Source organism: Tyto alba, unplaced genomic scaffold (genome assembly GCF_018691265.1).
Source record: "Tyto alba isolate M040663 unplaced genomic scaffold, T.alba_DEE_v4.0 Super-Scaffold_1, whole genome shotgun sequence".
Taxonomy (NCBI): Eukaryota; Metazoa; Chordata; class Aves; order Strigiformes; family Tytonidae; genus Tyto; species Tyto alba.
This window is the reverse complement of record NW_024881261.1, coordinates 17,858,561-17,875,998: the sequence shown is the minus strand read 5'-3', so window position 1 is coordinate 17,875,998 and position 17,438 is coordinate 17,858,561. Positions and strand designations below refer to the sequence as shown.

The following is a 17,438-nucleotide window of genomic DNA, read 5'->3' as shown; positions in this document are numbered from 1 at the left end:
GTGTTGGTGAGTGTTAATACCATCTGTCACATAGATATGCACAAGCACTATCATTCCAGTGTCTGTGGTGTTACTAAGGTAGCTCTATGTTCCTCACCCTGGTGTTGCTCTTGGAAAGGGAGTTGATGAGGAAGGTGCTAATAAAGAGGTATTTATTTGCATGCTGACTGCAATTTCTGCATTTGTTTGGGGAAAATCTTTGAAGTATATATTTTTGGCAAATTTATTAATTCTTTGGGTTGCCACCTGTGGCTGTGCAGGCTGTTGGGTTTCAGGTCTTGAATTCTGTTGTACAAAGGGCTGCTGTGGCATTCCTGCCAACTCTACTTCATCTTTTGGCAAGCCAGCTGCACTGAACAGCCTCTCCTGAAGCTGTTTCAAGTGACTGGTTGCTACAGCACTAACTGTCTGGCTTGCAGCTGCAGCAGGCCCTCCTTCCACAGTCCTTTAACTTCTTGCAGCTCATCTTGTAACTTCTCTACTCTGCTTGTCTAGTTGACCTCATTTTTAAGCACTACCATTTTCATAGCTTGGTATCTTATCTCAACCATTTACCTGTTCTCTTCTAATTTTTGAATTCAAGAAAGTCTGAATGAAAAGGTTTGATACTTTCCTTCATTATCTTAGAAAAACTGCATAAACCACCTGATAACACAGCACAAATCTATATGAACTAATGAATTAAGCTCTTCTTGCTTGTACAAAAGCAAAAAGAGGTTATGATTTCACTTGTTTTCACAGAGGCTAGTCTAAAGCAAGAAGAATATCTCTCCTGCAGAGAACATAAATATGAGTTGATAAGACACTGTAAATTAAATATTGTATTTCTTTCAAAAACTGAGAGGACTCCAGTTTGGAGACTTGGAACAAAATGAGCCAAGACATCTGCTCTGTTTTCTGCCCAGTGTGTACTTGAGCTGGGGCACATGTGGAATTCTACTGAAATGAGATTATAAATTAATAGTCCTTCACACTTCATTGCTTGAATGAGCCAGAAGTTATTTTCTGAGTTCTGAGTCCCAGGTGCAGCACTTTCTGACCAGCAAATATGATTTTCTGAAAGGGAAGAAAGACCAGTGAATCGAAACTACAATAACCTTTTCTCTGTGGTCTGAGTACAGCCATGCAATAGAGAAAAGGAAAGCACTTCAGCTGACAGGATGGAGGAAAAAGATCCTGTCCAGGTATATGATGATGGTGAAGAACCAGTTTGTGATTTGGGCAACAATTTCCATTTGTGGTTCTGCTTCTGGCTTTGTGTGCAAACATAAGCAGGTCATTTGGATCTGTGTCTTAAAAAGGTGACTTGTTTCTTTGATTTTTGGTACCTAACTTGAGTTGCTGTGGAGCTGATATTCTGTTGCTACTTAGGCTGGTCTAGAGTATTAATAAAGATAAATGTTTCTACTTTCACTAAACCTAGCAAGATTAAGCTGAATGTTACAGACCTAGATTTCCCTACAGCTAGACCAGCATATGCTTTTTCTCAGAGGCTGGTCCACTCATGCTCTTGAAAGAGGGTTAATAGACATCTAGTATCATTTAGCACTAGCTGTCACACTTTTATCAGAAAGAGTCTGTGATTTATCTTGCTTAGCGTCCCTAAAAATGAGCATAATATTTCCAATATTAAAGAAACACTTCTATAATTATACTGTTAAATCTGTTCCGTCACAACCTCCACCTTCCTCCACCTCCACACATGCCCCCCCCCCCCCCCCCCCCCCCCCCCCCAAATGGCATTCCATAGATGGCTGAGTGTGGTAGGGTATCATGAAATCATGAAAAGACATTGGACAAGGTTAACTAATTCTAAGATTTTCTAATTTAGAAGTTGTCCTGAACAGGCTCCAGAACAGAGAGTAATTGAAAATCATGGGGCTAAAATAGAGGAGGCTCTGGAGACAGTTCTAGGCTTGTACTGGTTTATATATTATACACACAGACATAAACCAGGTAAGAGTGCAACTTCTGCACTTCTCTCTGTGTTTTCCTACCTGTGATAGGGAGGATAAAAAATGCCATGGAAGATACTCAGATGACTTGAAACTGGTTTCCAATGCAGGCATCAAAGGTGTTGGGAAGAAAAATTAGGATTTCCCCTGACACCTTCATATCCTATCAGTTCTTTGGTGACCTTCAGGTAATATCAACTAGTATTTCAACTGTTTGAGAATGGGATTATTTTCAGTAAGATAGTATGGGAAAAAGCACAAAATTATTTTATTTCATTGGAATTTCTGGATGCAATTTTCATTAAAATGGAAAAAAACCCTCCAACTTTCAGTCTAACAGTAGTATGTGAATAAAGAAAGCCTTTTGTTGTATATTCTTTCTAGTTAGCCCTGGGGCAGGAATATAGTCCATCAGACCACAAGAACCACAAAGGTTTGTTCAGCCTTGAGAAGAGAAAGTTTAGAGGAGACCTTATCACCGTGTTCCAGTATTTAAAGGCTGGTTACAAAGAAGATGGAGACTCCCTTTTTACAAGGAGTCACATGGAAAAGATGAGAGGTAATGGATACCAGTTTCTCCTGGGGAGATTCTGATTAGACACAAGAATAAAATTTTTCACAATGAGAACAATCAGCCCCTGGAATAGTCTCCCCAATGAAGTGGTGGATTCCCCAGTGCTGGACACTTTTAAGATTCAGCTGGACAGGGTGCTGGGCCATCTTGTCCAGATTGTGCTTTTGCCAAGAAAGGTTGGACCAGATGATGCTTGAGGTCCCTTCCAACCTGGTATTCTATCAACTAAAACATTGATAAATTCGTTTCCACTTTAACAACAGCTGCAGTACTGTAGCATTGTAACATCTGAACTGCCACCATTGCTATTTGGAAAGTAGTAAGACCACAGCAAATATCTGGATATCAGGACTTGATCTGAAAATATGAACTTGTATATTTTGTGCATTATTGTTTATTTTCAACTTTTGAGAGAACTGTATTGCTGCTATTTGGATCATCTTTCCCAAATATTGAATGTTGTTTAATTTACAATCTCTAGTGACTTCCAGTGATTCTTGTATACAGGTGTCTGTTTTGTCTCTGTAAGCTCTGTCAAATGTAGTTTCTAGCTACACCTTTATTTTTGGTAGCAAAGAAAGGTTTGTAATCATGGTTATTTCCTGTCAACTGTAGTTAGTATCTTTATACAACTGCAGTTGAAGAAATTGTTTAGTGAGAAAGAGTGCTGAAGTAGGGGCTTTTTAGACATTGTGTTTGCTTAAAATATCCTTAATTTAAAATTTTAAGGGATGCTGCAAGACAGGTAAGGCTATTGCTAAGTACTGAATCTCTGAGTTTGTCTTAATTGTGAACTATAAGCAGATGGTGGGCTGATAGGAGACAAGTTGCTCATGATCTAAAAGCCATACTCCACAGGACTGAACATAAGATGGTGTACATTGCTTTTCAGCTGAACATATTGCTAGCTTGAATGGCTTCTATATTGGGTTTGGTTTTTATCCCACCTGGAACACCATTAATGTAATTCCACCTTGCATCTCCATGTCCAATTTAGAAAGGTTGTTTGAAAATATCTTCTGTGTGGTTGTGGTCATATATGTGATATACAGAAATGGTTTCTCCCTTGTACAATTTTCTTTATGCATTATTTTCAATATAAACTGATGTATAAAATACAAATTCACTGTTTGTCTGTGGAGAATTATCAAATGTTATTGGACTTATGTAGTGGACAGAATATTTTGCCAAGATAGAGTATCATAAATTTTTGGCAAATCTCAAATTTATGGCAAAGCTTGGTGAGAAGATCGGATTGGATTTCCTTAGTACCAAGAAAAGTGCCCAGTTATAGATTCATAGTATTGGAATATGTCTGTCTCTGTTCGCCTGACAAGGCAGTTCTTTTGACAGGGAGCTGAGATATGGAAGGTGCTATGATTAAACTGTGGCCTCATGTTCAAATCCCTTTGGTCTATAGTGGTGCCACAAGGCTTTTAACACTGTGATCTTTCCATCCTTTCATTGTTAAGTTTTGGCAAAACACTTCAAAAATTATTTCATAATACCGGTTTTGCCTAACTTGAGATCCACGATAGCATGGTGTACAGTCTAGTTACAAGAGCAGAAGTGAGCTTCCTAGAACTTGGAAAATAGTATGCTCCTGAGCTGTGAAAGGGTCTTTCCTCCTTCTCAAGTAACTGCTGTCATTGCAAAAGTCTCCATTGCTCATGGCAGGATGGAAGAGCAACTGCTGTAATGCAAGTGTCTGTTGCCCCCTTTCTGCTGCAGGAGTGTAATATACTCTGCTTCTGTAAAAGAAGGCAAGATGGTGGTGCTTTGCTGAGCAAGTATTTCCTAGATCCTCCTGTGAACAGGAGAATATCCAGAATTATTTCTAGTCATCAGACAGTGGCTGCCTCTGTAAATATTTGGTGCCTGAGTAGATTTTTGTCATAGTCTTTCTATGCTAAAAATTAGTAAATAGTATATAAAAATGTGATTGAAAGTTAAGTTCAAGAATTTTTTTTTTTCTTTGAAGTGTACATAGCTACCAAAGCAGTGTCCTGTAGTATGTTTCTGTGATACTAGAATGGTTACATACTGGAAACTTCTTTTGGTCTGTTTTAGATATCATTTTTATTGGAAGGTCACTGTATGAAGAGGTATCTTCTGAATTTGCAGTCCTGACTCTTTCCAGTTTTGGGGATAAGTGGAGATTTTAAAAGTGGCATTTAAGCTACATCAAAAACTAAGGAAAGCAAGGAACTAAATCTACATGTTTAGACATAAAACATTCAACCTGAGTCAGCACTGGTATTTAAAGGATACAGAGTAATTAAAACGCCATTATATTATCTCCCAAGGAGAGGGGAAAACCTTTCCTGCTCACCAAATAGTGGGATAGAAGTCATCTACCACCTTTGCTTTTTCAGCCTGGAGCTTTCCCTGGAGTGGAGAAAGTCCAAGTTCACATTGTCACAAGATTTTTGTACTGCTGCCTCTTGCTTAGAGAGACAGTAAAAGCTCTTTGTCTTTATTGTTTCTTAAGGAAATGGTCTAATTCTCATAGAAATCTCACTGATTTTATTAGGATTTGTCTTTGGCTGGGCAAAGTAAACCACTGAAATAAAAATATAGGAACAAGAAATCAAAATTTTTCAAAGTGAAACTGAAAGTATCATGTAGCACACCCTACCTTTAATAGCTAAGAATAAAGTTAATAATAATGCTCATGTAATCCCTCCCTCCAAACAGGATTAGAAAATTCTCTACACATGAAATTTGAATGTCATTGTAGTCTGTTAGGAGCCAACTGATTTATTTCTTGACTTCTCTTTTATTCTTAACTATTGTCTTAATGTTCATGCCTTCAATTTTCCTGTCATTTTAATGAGAAGTAAAAAAGTAACAGAAGAAAATCCATTATGCATGCAAGTGTTTGAGACAATGATTCTCACTAGAATCATGGACAATGAGTTAAGATGCACTGAAGTGTCTGACTAAATTGTTGAGAAAAGATGGGTGTAAATCTCTGTCATGAGTAGACTAGAATTAATTTTGCCAGCAGAAGCCTGTTTGCCCTTTGAACCACCATACTCCTTTGTTGCCTGCAAGCCTGGGGTGGCCCCTGATTGCACAAAGGTCTGTCTGGCAGCTGCAGTGATGGCAGTATTGGTCACTGCTTGTCCAGTAATCTCCACAATATCCAGATGTCCCCAATGCATGTAACTCCTGCGGCCCTGTGTCAATCACAGCTTGTGAATGGGACCTTGGGAAGCAAGTTATGGCTTTCACCTGCAGTGCAGTTTGTACAGTTTTCCCTACTATTTTAAATAAAGACATCACAATTCCTGATGCTTTTCCATTATAGTACCCGTGTGAAACAGGGAAATATTATTTCCACACTGCAGGTGGGAAAGGAAGCAGGGAATGCTAAAATAATTTAACTGACTTTACTTAGGCAAATCAAGGTCTCAAATCCACATTTATGAAATCCAGGTTTAGATTTATTGGACACCATAACTCCAAAAGATTTTGCCTTAGAAACTCTCTCCTGACCCATTTACAAGGGGGCTAAGAGGGAATCTGGGCCTTTGCACCTGGTGTATGGAGAACTTGTCCATGGATTTAAATGTTGATAGTTGTGAAAAATCTGAAAAGTGAATTTTCCACATTAGGTTATTTACCTTCCTTAATAAAGAAATAAAAGAAAAAATGTGAATGGGGGGGGAGGGGATCGGGAGTGAAAAGGGAGTTAATGTGTAATGTTTCTAGTTCTTGCAGATTGAGTTATGCAAGCATAGATGTTTCAATTGAAACGTCTCAGGATTATGAAGATACTTTCCCGATATATAACATCTCTTACAATCAAGAATTTATTTATATGTCTCAGAAAAAATCATCTCCTTTGGCTGGTAGGCAAGGATGAAAAATTTCAGACTAGAGTTATTAAAAATTAAGAACAGATGAAAAAAAAGATGTTAGAAACTAATCTAGAAATTAATCTTAATTACAGAACACTTACTTGATTTACAAATAGTGAATTTTTCAGCATATACTATAAATTCCTGGTAAAATAAACTGTAAATTTTTTTACAGCAGTGAAAATTGGTAGATGTTTATTTCAAGAAAAGGACATCAAATGCTGCCCACACCCTAATTAAACAAATCTTGTAATTATGTGTTGCTTATCACAGCTCACTTATTATCCAGGATCTTCCATAACTACATTGCTATATACAAATGATAAACTCAAGACTTGACATCTCATACCTGATTTGCAGGTGAAGATTTCTCATTTACGTAGGAATCTGACACAGCCAGAACAAGCTTTTGAATTTGTATATATGATAGAGAGTACTGATTTTGTGATGAAAGATTCCAGTCCTGATTTTAGAAAACAGTTCCTAGAGCTCATGAGTTGATAGCAAAAGTCTGAGTTTGATCTGGAATGAATTTCTAATCACATTAGCTATAAAGAAGGCCTTTTAATTTCATGGTCCCTTGGAAAGTGAAACTTGAGTAAGCTGAAAGCATTGTGAAGCAATCTCTGCATAAACATCTGATACTGTAAGTCTTAGACTATCTACACTAGCTGAGCTGTAATTACATTTCTTTCTCAAGATGTGCTTCCAAATTATGGATGCTTATAACTGACTTATAGTTTATATGTTAGTTTTGCTGAATACAGTTATAACTACCAATCTTATTTGCACCGCTGATTAAAATTTTAACTAAAGGTAGCAAAACAGCATTTGGAAAGCACTTAAATTCCATTATTCTGAAATAACTGTGGTATGAGGTTGATATCTCTGCTCTCTTAAAGAGTGCTCCTGAATGTACTGTGATGTTTTATATAGTGTTCTTTCTGGCATAAATTTTAACAATGAGTGAATGAACCCATGACTGTGGTCAGTGGGATGTTTGAGACTTCTCTGATGGGAAGTATCCAGAAAGTGCTGTTGTACTTCTGTTCTTGAGAACGAACTCATTCAGTGTTTTGGGTGACCCCAGGTTTTCAGGGTAAGAGTATATCAACCAAGTCTGCTGTGTGGAGTAAAAAATACAATGGTGCTTCTGCAGGAGGAAGGGCTTCAAGCAAAGCTCAGGATTTCAATGTGATGTCAGGACTGTTGAAAACATAAACTGATGAGAGCAGTTTGTTGCACAGCCCTGGCAGCCAGCTCCAGAGAGCATTGGACTAGTGCCTCAGTACTCTGCTGTCCTGTATTTAAAAGTAGCACTTCCCTTCTGTTATTGTTTTAGGAAGTGGGGAAGGAATCTTTCATTATTGCATTTCACGGATACACTATTAGAGATTGCACCTTAATAATTTCACTACTATATTCAATAGCTGTTCAGAAGCAATCTAGGTAGACCTGTGACTTTAAGTGTTGATGTGAACTAGTTTACATCAGGCTGTCATTAGGCTGTCAGAGCCAATGCTAACTGAATTAATAGATTGTAAGAGCCTTAATGAAAACTGTAGTGCAAAAAAAAAATATTTTAGAGAATCAAAACAGAATTACTATGATAAACTGTTGCCAGATAAAACATTTTATCTTTTTTGCCCCTGTTATCTTTTCCTTCCTTAGAGAGCAGGTATAGTACTGACTAGAGGGAAAAAGTCTTCCATTGAGTTAGTGAAGGTATTTGGTAGAGAAGTCAGGGAAGTATACCCATGCACAGCTGCAGATTGCTCCTGGTACATCTGTGATGAGATTTCCTAGCAGAATGTAAAATAACTGTGTGAGAGCATTTATAGCCTTCTAGATGCAAAATCTTTCTTATGGAAAAGAAGAACACCAAGTGTTGCACTCGTGAGAATTAGAATGGGAAAGGCAAAGAGCTTTTGATGGTGGCACATCAGGGGACCAAGCTTCTGTCTAATGAAGCCCCATGAAGAAACTTTCATAATGGGCAGAGACCTGAAGTACTGGCCACTTCCAGGAGAAACACAGGATTTTGGTCTCATCTTGTCTGACAACTACTATTTTTCTGTTTATCTATCCTTAGTGTTTTGGCCCATTGGGGATTACCTGCTGTATGGACAGGCTTGAACAGGCCTGTTCATCTGGCTTAGGTGAACCAATGTAGACCTGTCCCAGTTAAAACATGCAAACAGTTCAAGTGCTAGAAACTCAGGAAATTTTTGCAATAGCAAGTAGTAAGATTAAGCGCAACAGATTTTAGAATGAAAGTTGGTGCTAGGGAGGTGACATCCACACTGTGCATTTCAGGAGTTTTATTACTTTGGGCTTGATCTACTCTGGTCTTTTATTTTATACTTGACAACAGAATACATATTAGAAAGAACATTTGTTATTCCAATATAGAACTGAGATTCCAAAGCTTGAATGCTCACATCAGTAGAAGTGCAACACTTGGTCTCAGTTCTGTAGATTCCTATTTGCCCCAGTACTGTAGTAGATCAGATTTGTATATATATCACAGAAACAGAGGTTACAGCGTTGGTTAACTTTATATTTGTGTTCTTTACATTTTCTTTCAAAATGATGCCCTGTTAGACTTAATTACTTTTCAGGAAAGTCCTTTGATATTTTCCTTACTCATCTAGTTAATTATTAAAACAAACCCAGAAAAATATTAAGTTAGTAAGCTCTCATCAAATTCTTGTCAATAGGAGTAGGATTTCAGTGGGGGAAAATGCCTCCAAGTTCCCCCAGTTTCTTACCAACAGAGTGGGATTCAAAAAACAATTTTTGTTTCATAAATAGATCTAATATTTTCCTATCCAAGGGAAAAAAAAAATGCTACATGGAATAGTAACAACCATTAGGTGAAACAGAGCAACTCCATATTTAACCGAGCACTTCATTGGCTCATAGAGAAAACTCCATAATATTATTTCTGTGTAGCAATACATGAGAAATAATATATTTGAACATTAAGAATATCCTTTTAAATGAACTTGATTTGTCACAAATTATGCGATGGCATTTCTTAACTGTTATATTTGCTTATTCGGTATTCTATTTAAATTGCTTTCAACATAGCACTTTGTTAATCTGATCACTTAAATTGATCCCTAAGCATCAGATGAATGAATTCTAAAAATTTGGCCTCATACACTATATAAGTAAAGATATTTTGTATTCTGGAATAATTTGAATTTGTAGTTTTCCTAATCTTAAAATTGCCCCTGTCTGTTCTGAGCAAGAATATCACCCAGCAGATGGTACAGAAGAGACTTTCTTGTCAGCTGGTCCGAACCACAGTTCTTGGAAACCTTCCAGGGTCCTAATACTGAGGAAGTTCCACCCCCATCAATTAAAGCCCTTCACATGAGCAGGAGGTTTCAATCCTCATTCTTCCGTACTTATTATCAGAGAAACTGTTAGAGCACAACAGAGTATTAGTCATTTAATGGAGAAGCAGAAAATAATGAGAAACTTACGGCTGGTGCATTATTTTGAATCGGCTCAGCTCATAATCTGACACATTCTGAAAAGAGAAAAAACAGGTTTTGTATTTTAAATAAAGGTCAATTTAATCAAGACAAATCCACTAAGTGAACTAAGCAAAGACCTAAAAAAGAGGCTTTAGTTTTGTAGCTACTTGGTAGTCTCATCGTGGTTAATGCTTAACTTTTTATTACTGGCCTGTTGTAACATTTCTGGAAAGCTGGTAGCACACATTGTTAAACTGGAATTTAACTGGACATGTGGCAGATTAAATTATGCTGATTAATGAATCATTCAAAAAGTGATAAGCAAGCCATTTTATATGCTCTCTTTCCAGCTCCACCACAGAATTTCTTTGGGGTTTTTTACTGAAATCAGCAAATTAATATAACAGTGTCTGAGTGGAAGATTTTCTTAAACAGTGGCTGGAAGACAATAAGTTCCAGTTTGGTCTGTTCTTGTGCTAGACTTCTGCACGACTCCTCAACCCATGAAAAACTGGGGTTGAAAAAGAAATAGAATTTTTAATGTGCTACCTTGGCACATACAGTGCCCATTCTAGTGCTCCACAAGCTTATTTAAATACAGAAAACAGTTTGACCAAATCATTTCAATAGTTTATGTAGCTTCATGTGCCTTTCAATGTGCCAGAGAGTCTGTGCACCACACTAAAGCAGCAGAAGTACTTCTGCTGTTCAAGCTAGTGCACAGCTTGCAGCTGAACTTAAGTCAGAGTTTTAAACTAGTTTAAATTAAACCTTTTTTTAATCTGTGAATTTTCCTTTAGTTCATAATTTCCAGTAAAATCTCTGGATTTTACCCAGACCAACTGTGTGATCACATGGTTTTGGTCCAGAAACTTTGTAATGCTAAAATGCTCTCTTTCTCAGCATAGATTTCAACAGAGAATAGGTCAGGCTGAAAACACGTCCATTTAATAGATGCAGTTTGAACCCTCCTCCTATTTTTGTGTTAGAAAGAGGAAACTAACTAATTTGCTTGTTTCCTGAGACTTGCTAGGCACGCCTATAATGGATGTGAAATCTCCAAAATTGATACTTTCCAGTGAGCTTAGTGGTACTGAGTTCATTGTAATATGATTGATGTTTGCCCAGCTCTATCTGTTTTTCTGAATAACCCTCCATCTATCAGTCCCATTCGAAATAGTTTTGCCTTTTCTCTCACTGTCTCATCAGTGTGATAGATGAGTTTGTATCAGGCATACAAAATGAGACAGTAATAACAAGTATATGAGACAAGGAGATCAAGTGGAGAATGTGTAAAATCTCAGAGAAAACCTGTTTCATCAGTTTGTATTTAAATTCAAGTGAATCTCTGCATTTCTTTAAGTTCTTTGATATATTTGTTGGGAAAATATGCCATTTTAGATACTAGAGAACTCCCTACATTTACTACTTACCCTGTAATTATACTGTAACAAAAACCAGCTGCATATCTACATGTAGTGTGTATGGTAATTAGCAGATGATCTAGAAGATCTAGAAAACACCAAATTCCTGAGGAAATTTAAAACTATATTGAGCTGTCTGATTGACAGACAGGCCCATCTGGGCTCCTTCAGACTTTGTCAGCTGTAATGATGACTCACCAAATTACTTCTGCAGATCAATGACCAGCAATATTAGGGCCATTTCCTCCCCTGTTATTGCACCTTCTAAATGAGAGGAGGAAGCAGCTCTGCTTTTTGTTGTAAGGATTTGGGTTTGTGTTTGCTCCCTTTTCTTTACAAAGTAGTCTATTTAAACTTTTCCTTGAGTGTATTAAGATTGCTGAGGTCTAATTGCTTGATGATTACAGCTAAACAGCTTGTGTAATTGTTACTGTCCTTCCAAGCTGGTATTTGCTGGAATATGTTGCTTAAGCAGCACTTTACCCTAAGCAGCTCTTTCCACACAAGCAAGTGTTGTGTGTATGGTCAGATCAAGCACTTCTTTAACTAGCAATTGAGTTTGGTAGAGGAGGAAGCTATGGATCCAAGCACTTCCTATACTGGTGAATGTTGTGTATAGAGGGTTTTAACTTGGTTCCTTTTTTTTTTCTGAGGCAGCCTTGAATAAAGGGATTAAGCTGTGGGCATCTCTGAAGTTTGAGGAGATTGACATCTGTGGGTCCAGCTGAAAGCTATTTTATCTTATTTTGTGTTTTTTTTTTTTTTTTTTTTTTTTTTTGTTTTTTTTTTTTTTGTTTGTTTGTTTGTTTGTTTTAAGGAAGTTGCATTGTTGATTGCAACTAATAGCTGCTGCATTTTAGTAACAAAATTATGGTTTTAGGAAGGAGCACAAAATTATCTTGCAAAGTCAACATTTTTGAAATTACATGGTAGCTTCTGTAAGAAGATGACTAATTCTTCCAGGTTTTAATCATTCATTGCTCCTGTTGTTGCTTATGATATATATTGTTAGTGATTCATATTGGCATGAATGGAATATATTGTAAATGAATATGTGTCATAAAGAAGAAGTTAAAGTAGTTTCTTTCCTGGAGGAGTGTGAGTTGCCAAGTATACAGTGAGGAACTAAAGGGACAGATTGGTGTGTTTGGGTTTTTTGTATTTACTGTTTCATGTTAGAGCGCAATTTAGAAAGCATATAAAAATTATGTTCGCTTCAAACCTGCTATTAATTTCCTCTTTTCTACTGGCTGATTCATGCACCCGACATCAACTTTCTCAGTAGCTCACTTACTTAGCTCAGTAGCTAAGAGTAACCAAAATTCAGCTTGCAGATCAAGCAAACCGGCTTTGTTCTGCAGATAGCATCATGGAAGGGGAGAAATGCTGCAATGGTACAAATATTTGAGGTGTGTGTCTCATTCCTTTACCTGCAGAAGCATGTCTTGGATCTGAGCCGATCTTGCTGCAGCTGCTTACTAGCATGGGTGCTGACAAAGGGGAAGCCTTACATCAGAAGCAAAGAGAAGCAAAATTTCTGTACACTCTGCAGCTGCAGACCTGTAAGTAGGTTTTATGTGTTTTTTTGTCTGGAAAAGTTTACACTAACTCATGCGTGTGGACTATGAGGTACACGCACACTGAACTGGCATGTCTGAGGTGCTGTGGTTCTGTGCATGTGCTCTGCAAGTGGCCAGCATATGTGCCATGTGTCTTACATGCCTTAGCTGGGTGGGACTCGGGCGTGTTGCAGATTTGGGGACATGTATAGTATGACTGGTTGATGGATAATAGGTAGTTAGCATGCAAATGGAGTCCTGGTTTGAGGAAACTTAAGTGTGGTAGGAAGCTAAGAGAATGGGGCTCTTATATGGGATAAAATGTAACACAGTGTGGAGCATATATGGCACCTTTACCTGTCCCGAGTTTAGCACTCCTATAAGGAAGGCTTCTAAGTCATAAACGTGGGTGTCAGAAGACATGGGACCCAGTGTGTTTTGGCCTCCAAATTTGCTTTGGAGTTTTTTTGCCATTCTTTCACAGTTCCTAGTTGAAGTTGTGCTAAGTGGTATTTTTAATAGAGTTATTGCCACAAAACGTTTTCAGATGTCTTTGAAGAAGGTTGGTGATACAGTTGATTGTATGATATAGTCTTTTCAACTACATTTTGAAGTTCACGGAAGCACATCTCTTTCCCTTTCCTTACTTTTCAGCCCCTTCTTACAGGTAAGCACCTGTATAGGTTGGTTATGGATGCAGGTGCAAATAATACCTTAAACAATCCAGGACAGCTGTGAAAGATCAGTAGGAGTTTGAAAAGGTTAAACTTTGTGTGAGTGAGGATGGGGGGGATTCCTTTGACTTTATGATAAACGTACTGTATTGCTAGATAAGCTGTCAGTATCTGGGCAGTAAAGCTGCATGTAAGATGAGAGTCTTGTCATTACCTTACACTGAGTTATGTTCTGTATCATTGCTAGTTCTGGGCATGGACCCGTTTGGAGAGGTTTGCTGTGAAATGGGTTTGTTGCTTTTTGTGTGTGTATATTTGACAAGAATATTGTGTAATAAATTTGACTTCCTCCGAATTTTCTTCAGTTGTTTGGAGGTAAAGACCCAGATTTACTTGATGTAAAGCAATTTCATGTTATGGTAATGTAAATGCATAATATTCTAGAAGCTCTGTATTCAGTATGATCTAATTTATGTTAATGCCTGTTTATGTTTATGGAATCTGTTTGATATTGACAAAAAGACCTGCAAGAAGCCAGGATTAGAAGGAATCTACAGCTACTTTTTTCACTTTTGAAAGACAAAAATTTGGAGTGTGAATAAAAATTATCTGTATTTAGTCAGTCAATACAAGTAAAACTGAAAAATCATAGAATTGTAATAAGCCACATTAATGATATCCCCTATTAACTGGCATAGTAGACTGTCTGTAATTAGTTAGAGAAGATATGGCACTTATTAGTAAAAATGTCCTTATGGAATATAAATATATCTTTATGGAATGAGAATAAGATCTCAGTGCTGGCCTCTAAAAATACAGCCTGATCTATAGACTTTTGACAGTGATATGTGGCAAAAACTGTCAGAGTGTCTCTGAGTATATCACGGATTAAATATATAGTGGAAAATTCGTAGGTCTTTTTTTCTTAGTGCCACATGGTGAGGGAAAAAAGCAGAAGAGAAGGTAAATAAAATGTGGAATCCATAAAATTAAAGGTCAGTCCAGGAAGAATGGCATAATAAAGAAATATGTTTCTGTTGTGAATGGAGAATTACTATTTTTAAGGTATTTATCAATTTTTAAGTGTCTAAAACTGACATCTAGTGGTAGCAAGAGCACTTTGTATGTGGGCTTTATAGTGAGAACAGATTGTAATAGCAGATAAGAGGTTGTAACTATATTACATACTGAAATTTCAATTCCTTGTACTTTAGTCTATCTAAAATCCTGTTTCTTTCTGTTACAGAGCCTTTCAAATTAAATCTTGCTCCTTTTAGTAATATCTCACTTATATAATGAAAGGTAGTAATGTCTGTTCATCTTTATGAATGCATGGACTCCTGCTAGAGAAGTGTCATCCTGATGAACAGTTTCATTAGAGAGGAAAAGGTTGGAAGGGACATTAGGATTAAAATATTCCCATCTAAAAGGCTGAGAATAAGGGTTAAAGAATTTCAGCAGGGTCTGCTGAGCTCTGCTCCCAAACCAGCAGAGGAAATGTTTTGGCAGCTACCAATTTTAGACCTGTTATGAATAAACAGGAGAAGTCAGGCTTCAGACCTGTGATGCATGTCTTAGGTGTGGCATTACTCACAAGTGTAAGCTTCTCTGGGAAGGAAGGCAGGACTTAATGGCCAAAACTAAGATCTTGCATGAATTTAAGGCAATATGTGTGGGGTCTGAATCAAAAGAGCATATAGGCATGTGCTTAAATCATTCTCAGTGAAGGCAAGAGGATATGTTCATTTGCTGAGGTCTGTGCTTAACTGTTCGCTGAGTCATGGTTGATATCCTCATTTCTCATTCATAATTTTATTCAAATAGCATTTTAAAAAATATTTTTATTTTCTCTTTTTTTTTTTTTTCCCCCATGTTTTGTCTAGCTGATTCTAATTTTAGTGTCTTGGAAGAAAAAACCCTTGCTAAAACTCTGTGTGATACCTACCCCAGTGAGGCTTAAAATTAGCTTTGGCTTCAGTGTTATTACATAGAGAATGGATAAATTACTAATAAAGAGGGGGGAAAAAAGAGCAAAATTATGCAAAAATTAAATATCAATTATTTAATAAATTATTAAAAAATATGGCTTAGGAGTGTCATATCTATAGTCAAAGGATGCAATTTAAAATAAACAGAAAAAATTAAAAACACAATTAAAATCTATGTTCCAGATAATAAAATGAAAGAGATCAACAACAAAAGGCTGGGTGAAGGCATACAAATCTGAAGGAAGAAAGAAAGGAAATGTGCTTCAGTGAAAGTGTAATTAGACATGGGCAAAAATAAGAAAAAAATATAATTATAGTTGTTTTTTTTTTTTTTTTCAGGGTTGGCAGTTTGTGACAATAATTCAAAAGTATATTGGTCAAATTTTGGTTGTAAATATTTATTTTACGGTCTCTGCAGTTCATATTAACTGTTGCAAATATCTTGGAGCTAAAAAATGTTGATAGCATAATTCTAGTCAAATAGCTCCGTGAAGTTTCAAGGCTGAGGTGAATCATGCTGTGCTGGCTCTATCATTCCATCTCTGTTACTTTCAAAACACAGTGAATCATATTTGTTGAACACAAATGTTGATATTCTGCAATGAAACTAAAGTCACAGTTATAGATGTGGTTTATGAAACAGCTGCTGTCATTTCAGATAGGCGAGTCTACTGCTTTAAAGTGAAAGCAGAAATGAGCAGCAATCCTGTTCATTGTAGAGCTTCTCTGTAAGGACAAGATTAGTTGGTAACAGTCGTGCCAGCCAGAGCTGGGTGATGCAGTCTTATCTATCCTGAAGCTGGTAATTCAGTGCAGGTGCTTAACAGTTCTAATATACTTTTGACCTTTCAGGTCTGAGTGTGGGAGTGATTGCAATGACACAAGGCCAGCTGCTATGTGCAGACTCACTCTGGCTTTGTCTGTGCTCACTGGGGCTTCTCCTTACTGCTTGGGCACTGATGCTTTTCCAAAGTAGTGAAAGCATAAAGTAAATCATTCTAGTAGTGCCAGAATTGTTGATATACATGATATCTCTAAAATTTTGCAGCAGCCATCTCTGCTTATACATGACCTCAAATAGCACAAATTGTGTTGGTAGCAAGGGAAATAGCAAGGTAACAAGTTAGTAGCAAGGGAATATATTCAGGAAATTCTTGGTGTAAATAGGGCTGTGGGGGATGGGTTTCTTGGCCCACTGGATTTGTCAGCCTTCAAGAAGTGCTGCTGGTATTTTGTCCTCAGGCATGGTTTTAGTTAAACAAAACTCTTATCTAATAATGTGTTACTAAGAGCTGTGTACAACATATTATGAGTGTTTGAGATGCAGATGTCTATCATGCTGGAAGGAACCATAGAGTATTTTACATTTTTTTAGCACAGTTAGGAATAATTTAGCACCACTGATCGAGATCTGTTTGTAGTATTGCTGCTCTAACATTTCAAGTGAAAATGATTTTTATTTTATTAATGATTTGATTAGGTTTAATATGCATTGAACTACTGTATGGTTTTGCCAGAACTCCTAGGCTGAGTTGTCCATACTACATACCCTGGTACATTTATTTAACTGTTGAGATATTAGAAACTTGTTTTTTTCTTTGAAAGAAAGATGTTTTCCCGCAATAGTAGCTCAGTGAATCCCTGTGGTTTACATTATTTTGAGGAAACTGCCTTTTGAAATAGTACCTAAAGTGTGCACATTTAAGGTTAATCAGTTTTGCTTTGAAAGACCCCCAATGAAAGATTAAACTAGTTGATCCTTTGTTCTCATATATGCTATGAATGGGTTCACCTGTGATTTATTTGTTTATGACCTAGGATTTCCAGCCCATTCTATTGCTTACACTTGGATATCCAGGACTTTTTTTGAACCTGTCTTCAATCTCACATGCTGAATGAATGGTCCCCCC

The 17,438-nt window shown here is 37.1% G+C and overlaps 1 protein-coding gene across 1 annotated transcript in view; it reads right to left on the bottom strand.

Annotated features, from left to right (window-relative positions):
• The window catches only part of BLNK (B cell linker), a 105,446-nt gene that overhangs the window by 61,593 nt on the left and 26,415 nt on the right, over positions 1–17,438 (bottom strand). The window contains 1 exon segment of the mRNA XM_042792125.1: positions 9,890–9,936. Coding sequence (XP_042648059.1) covers positions 9,890–9,936 — 47 coding nt within the window.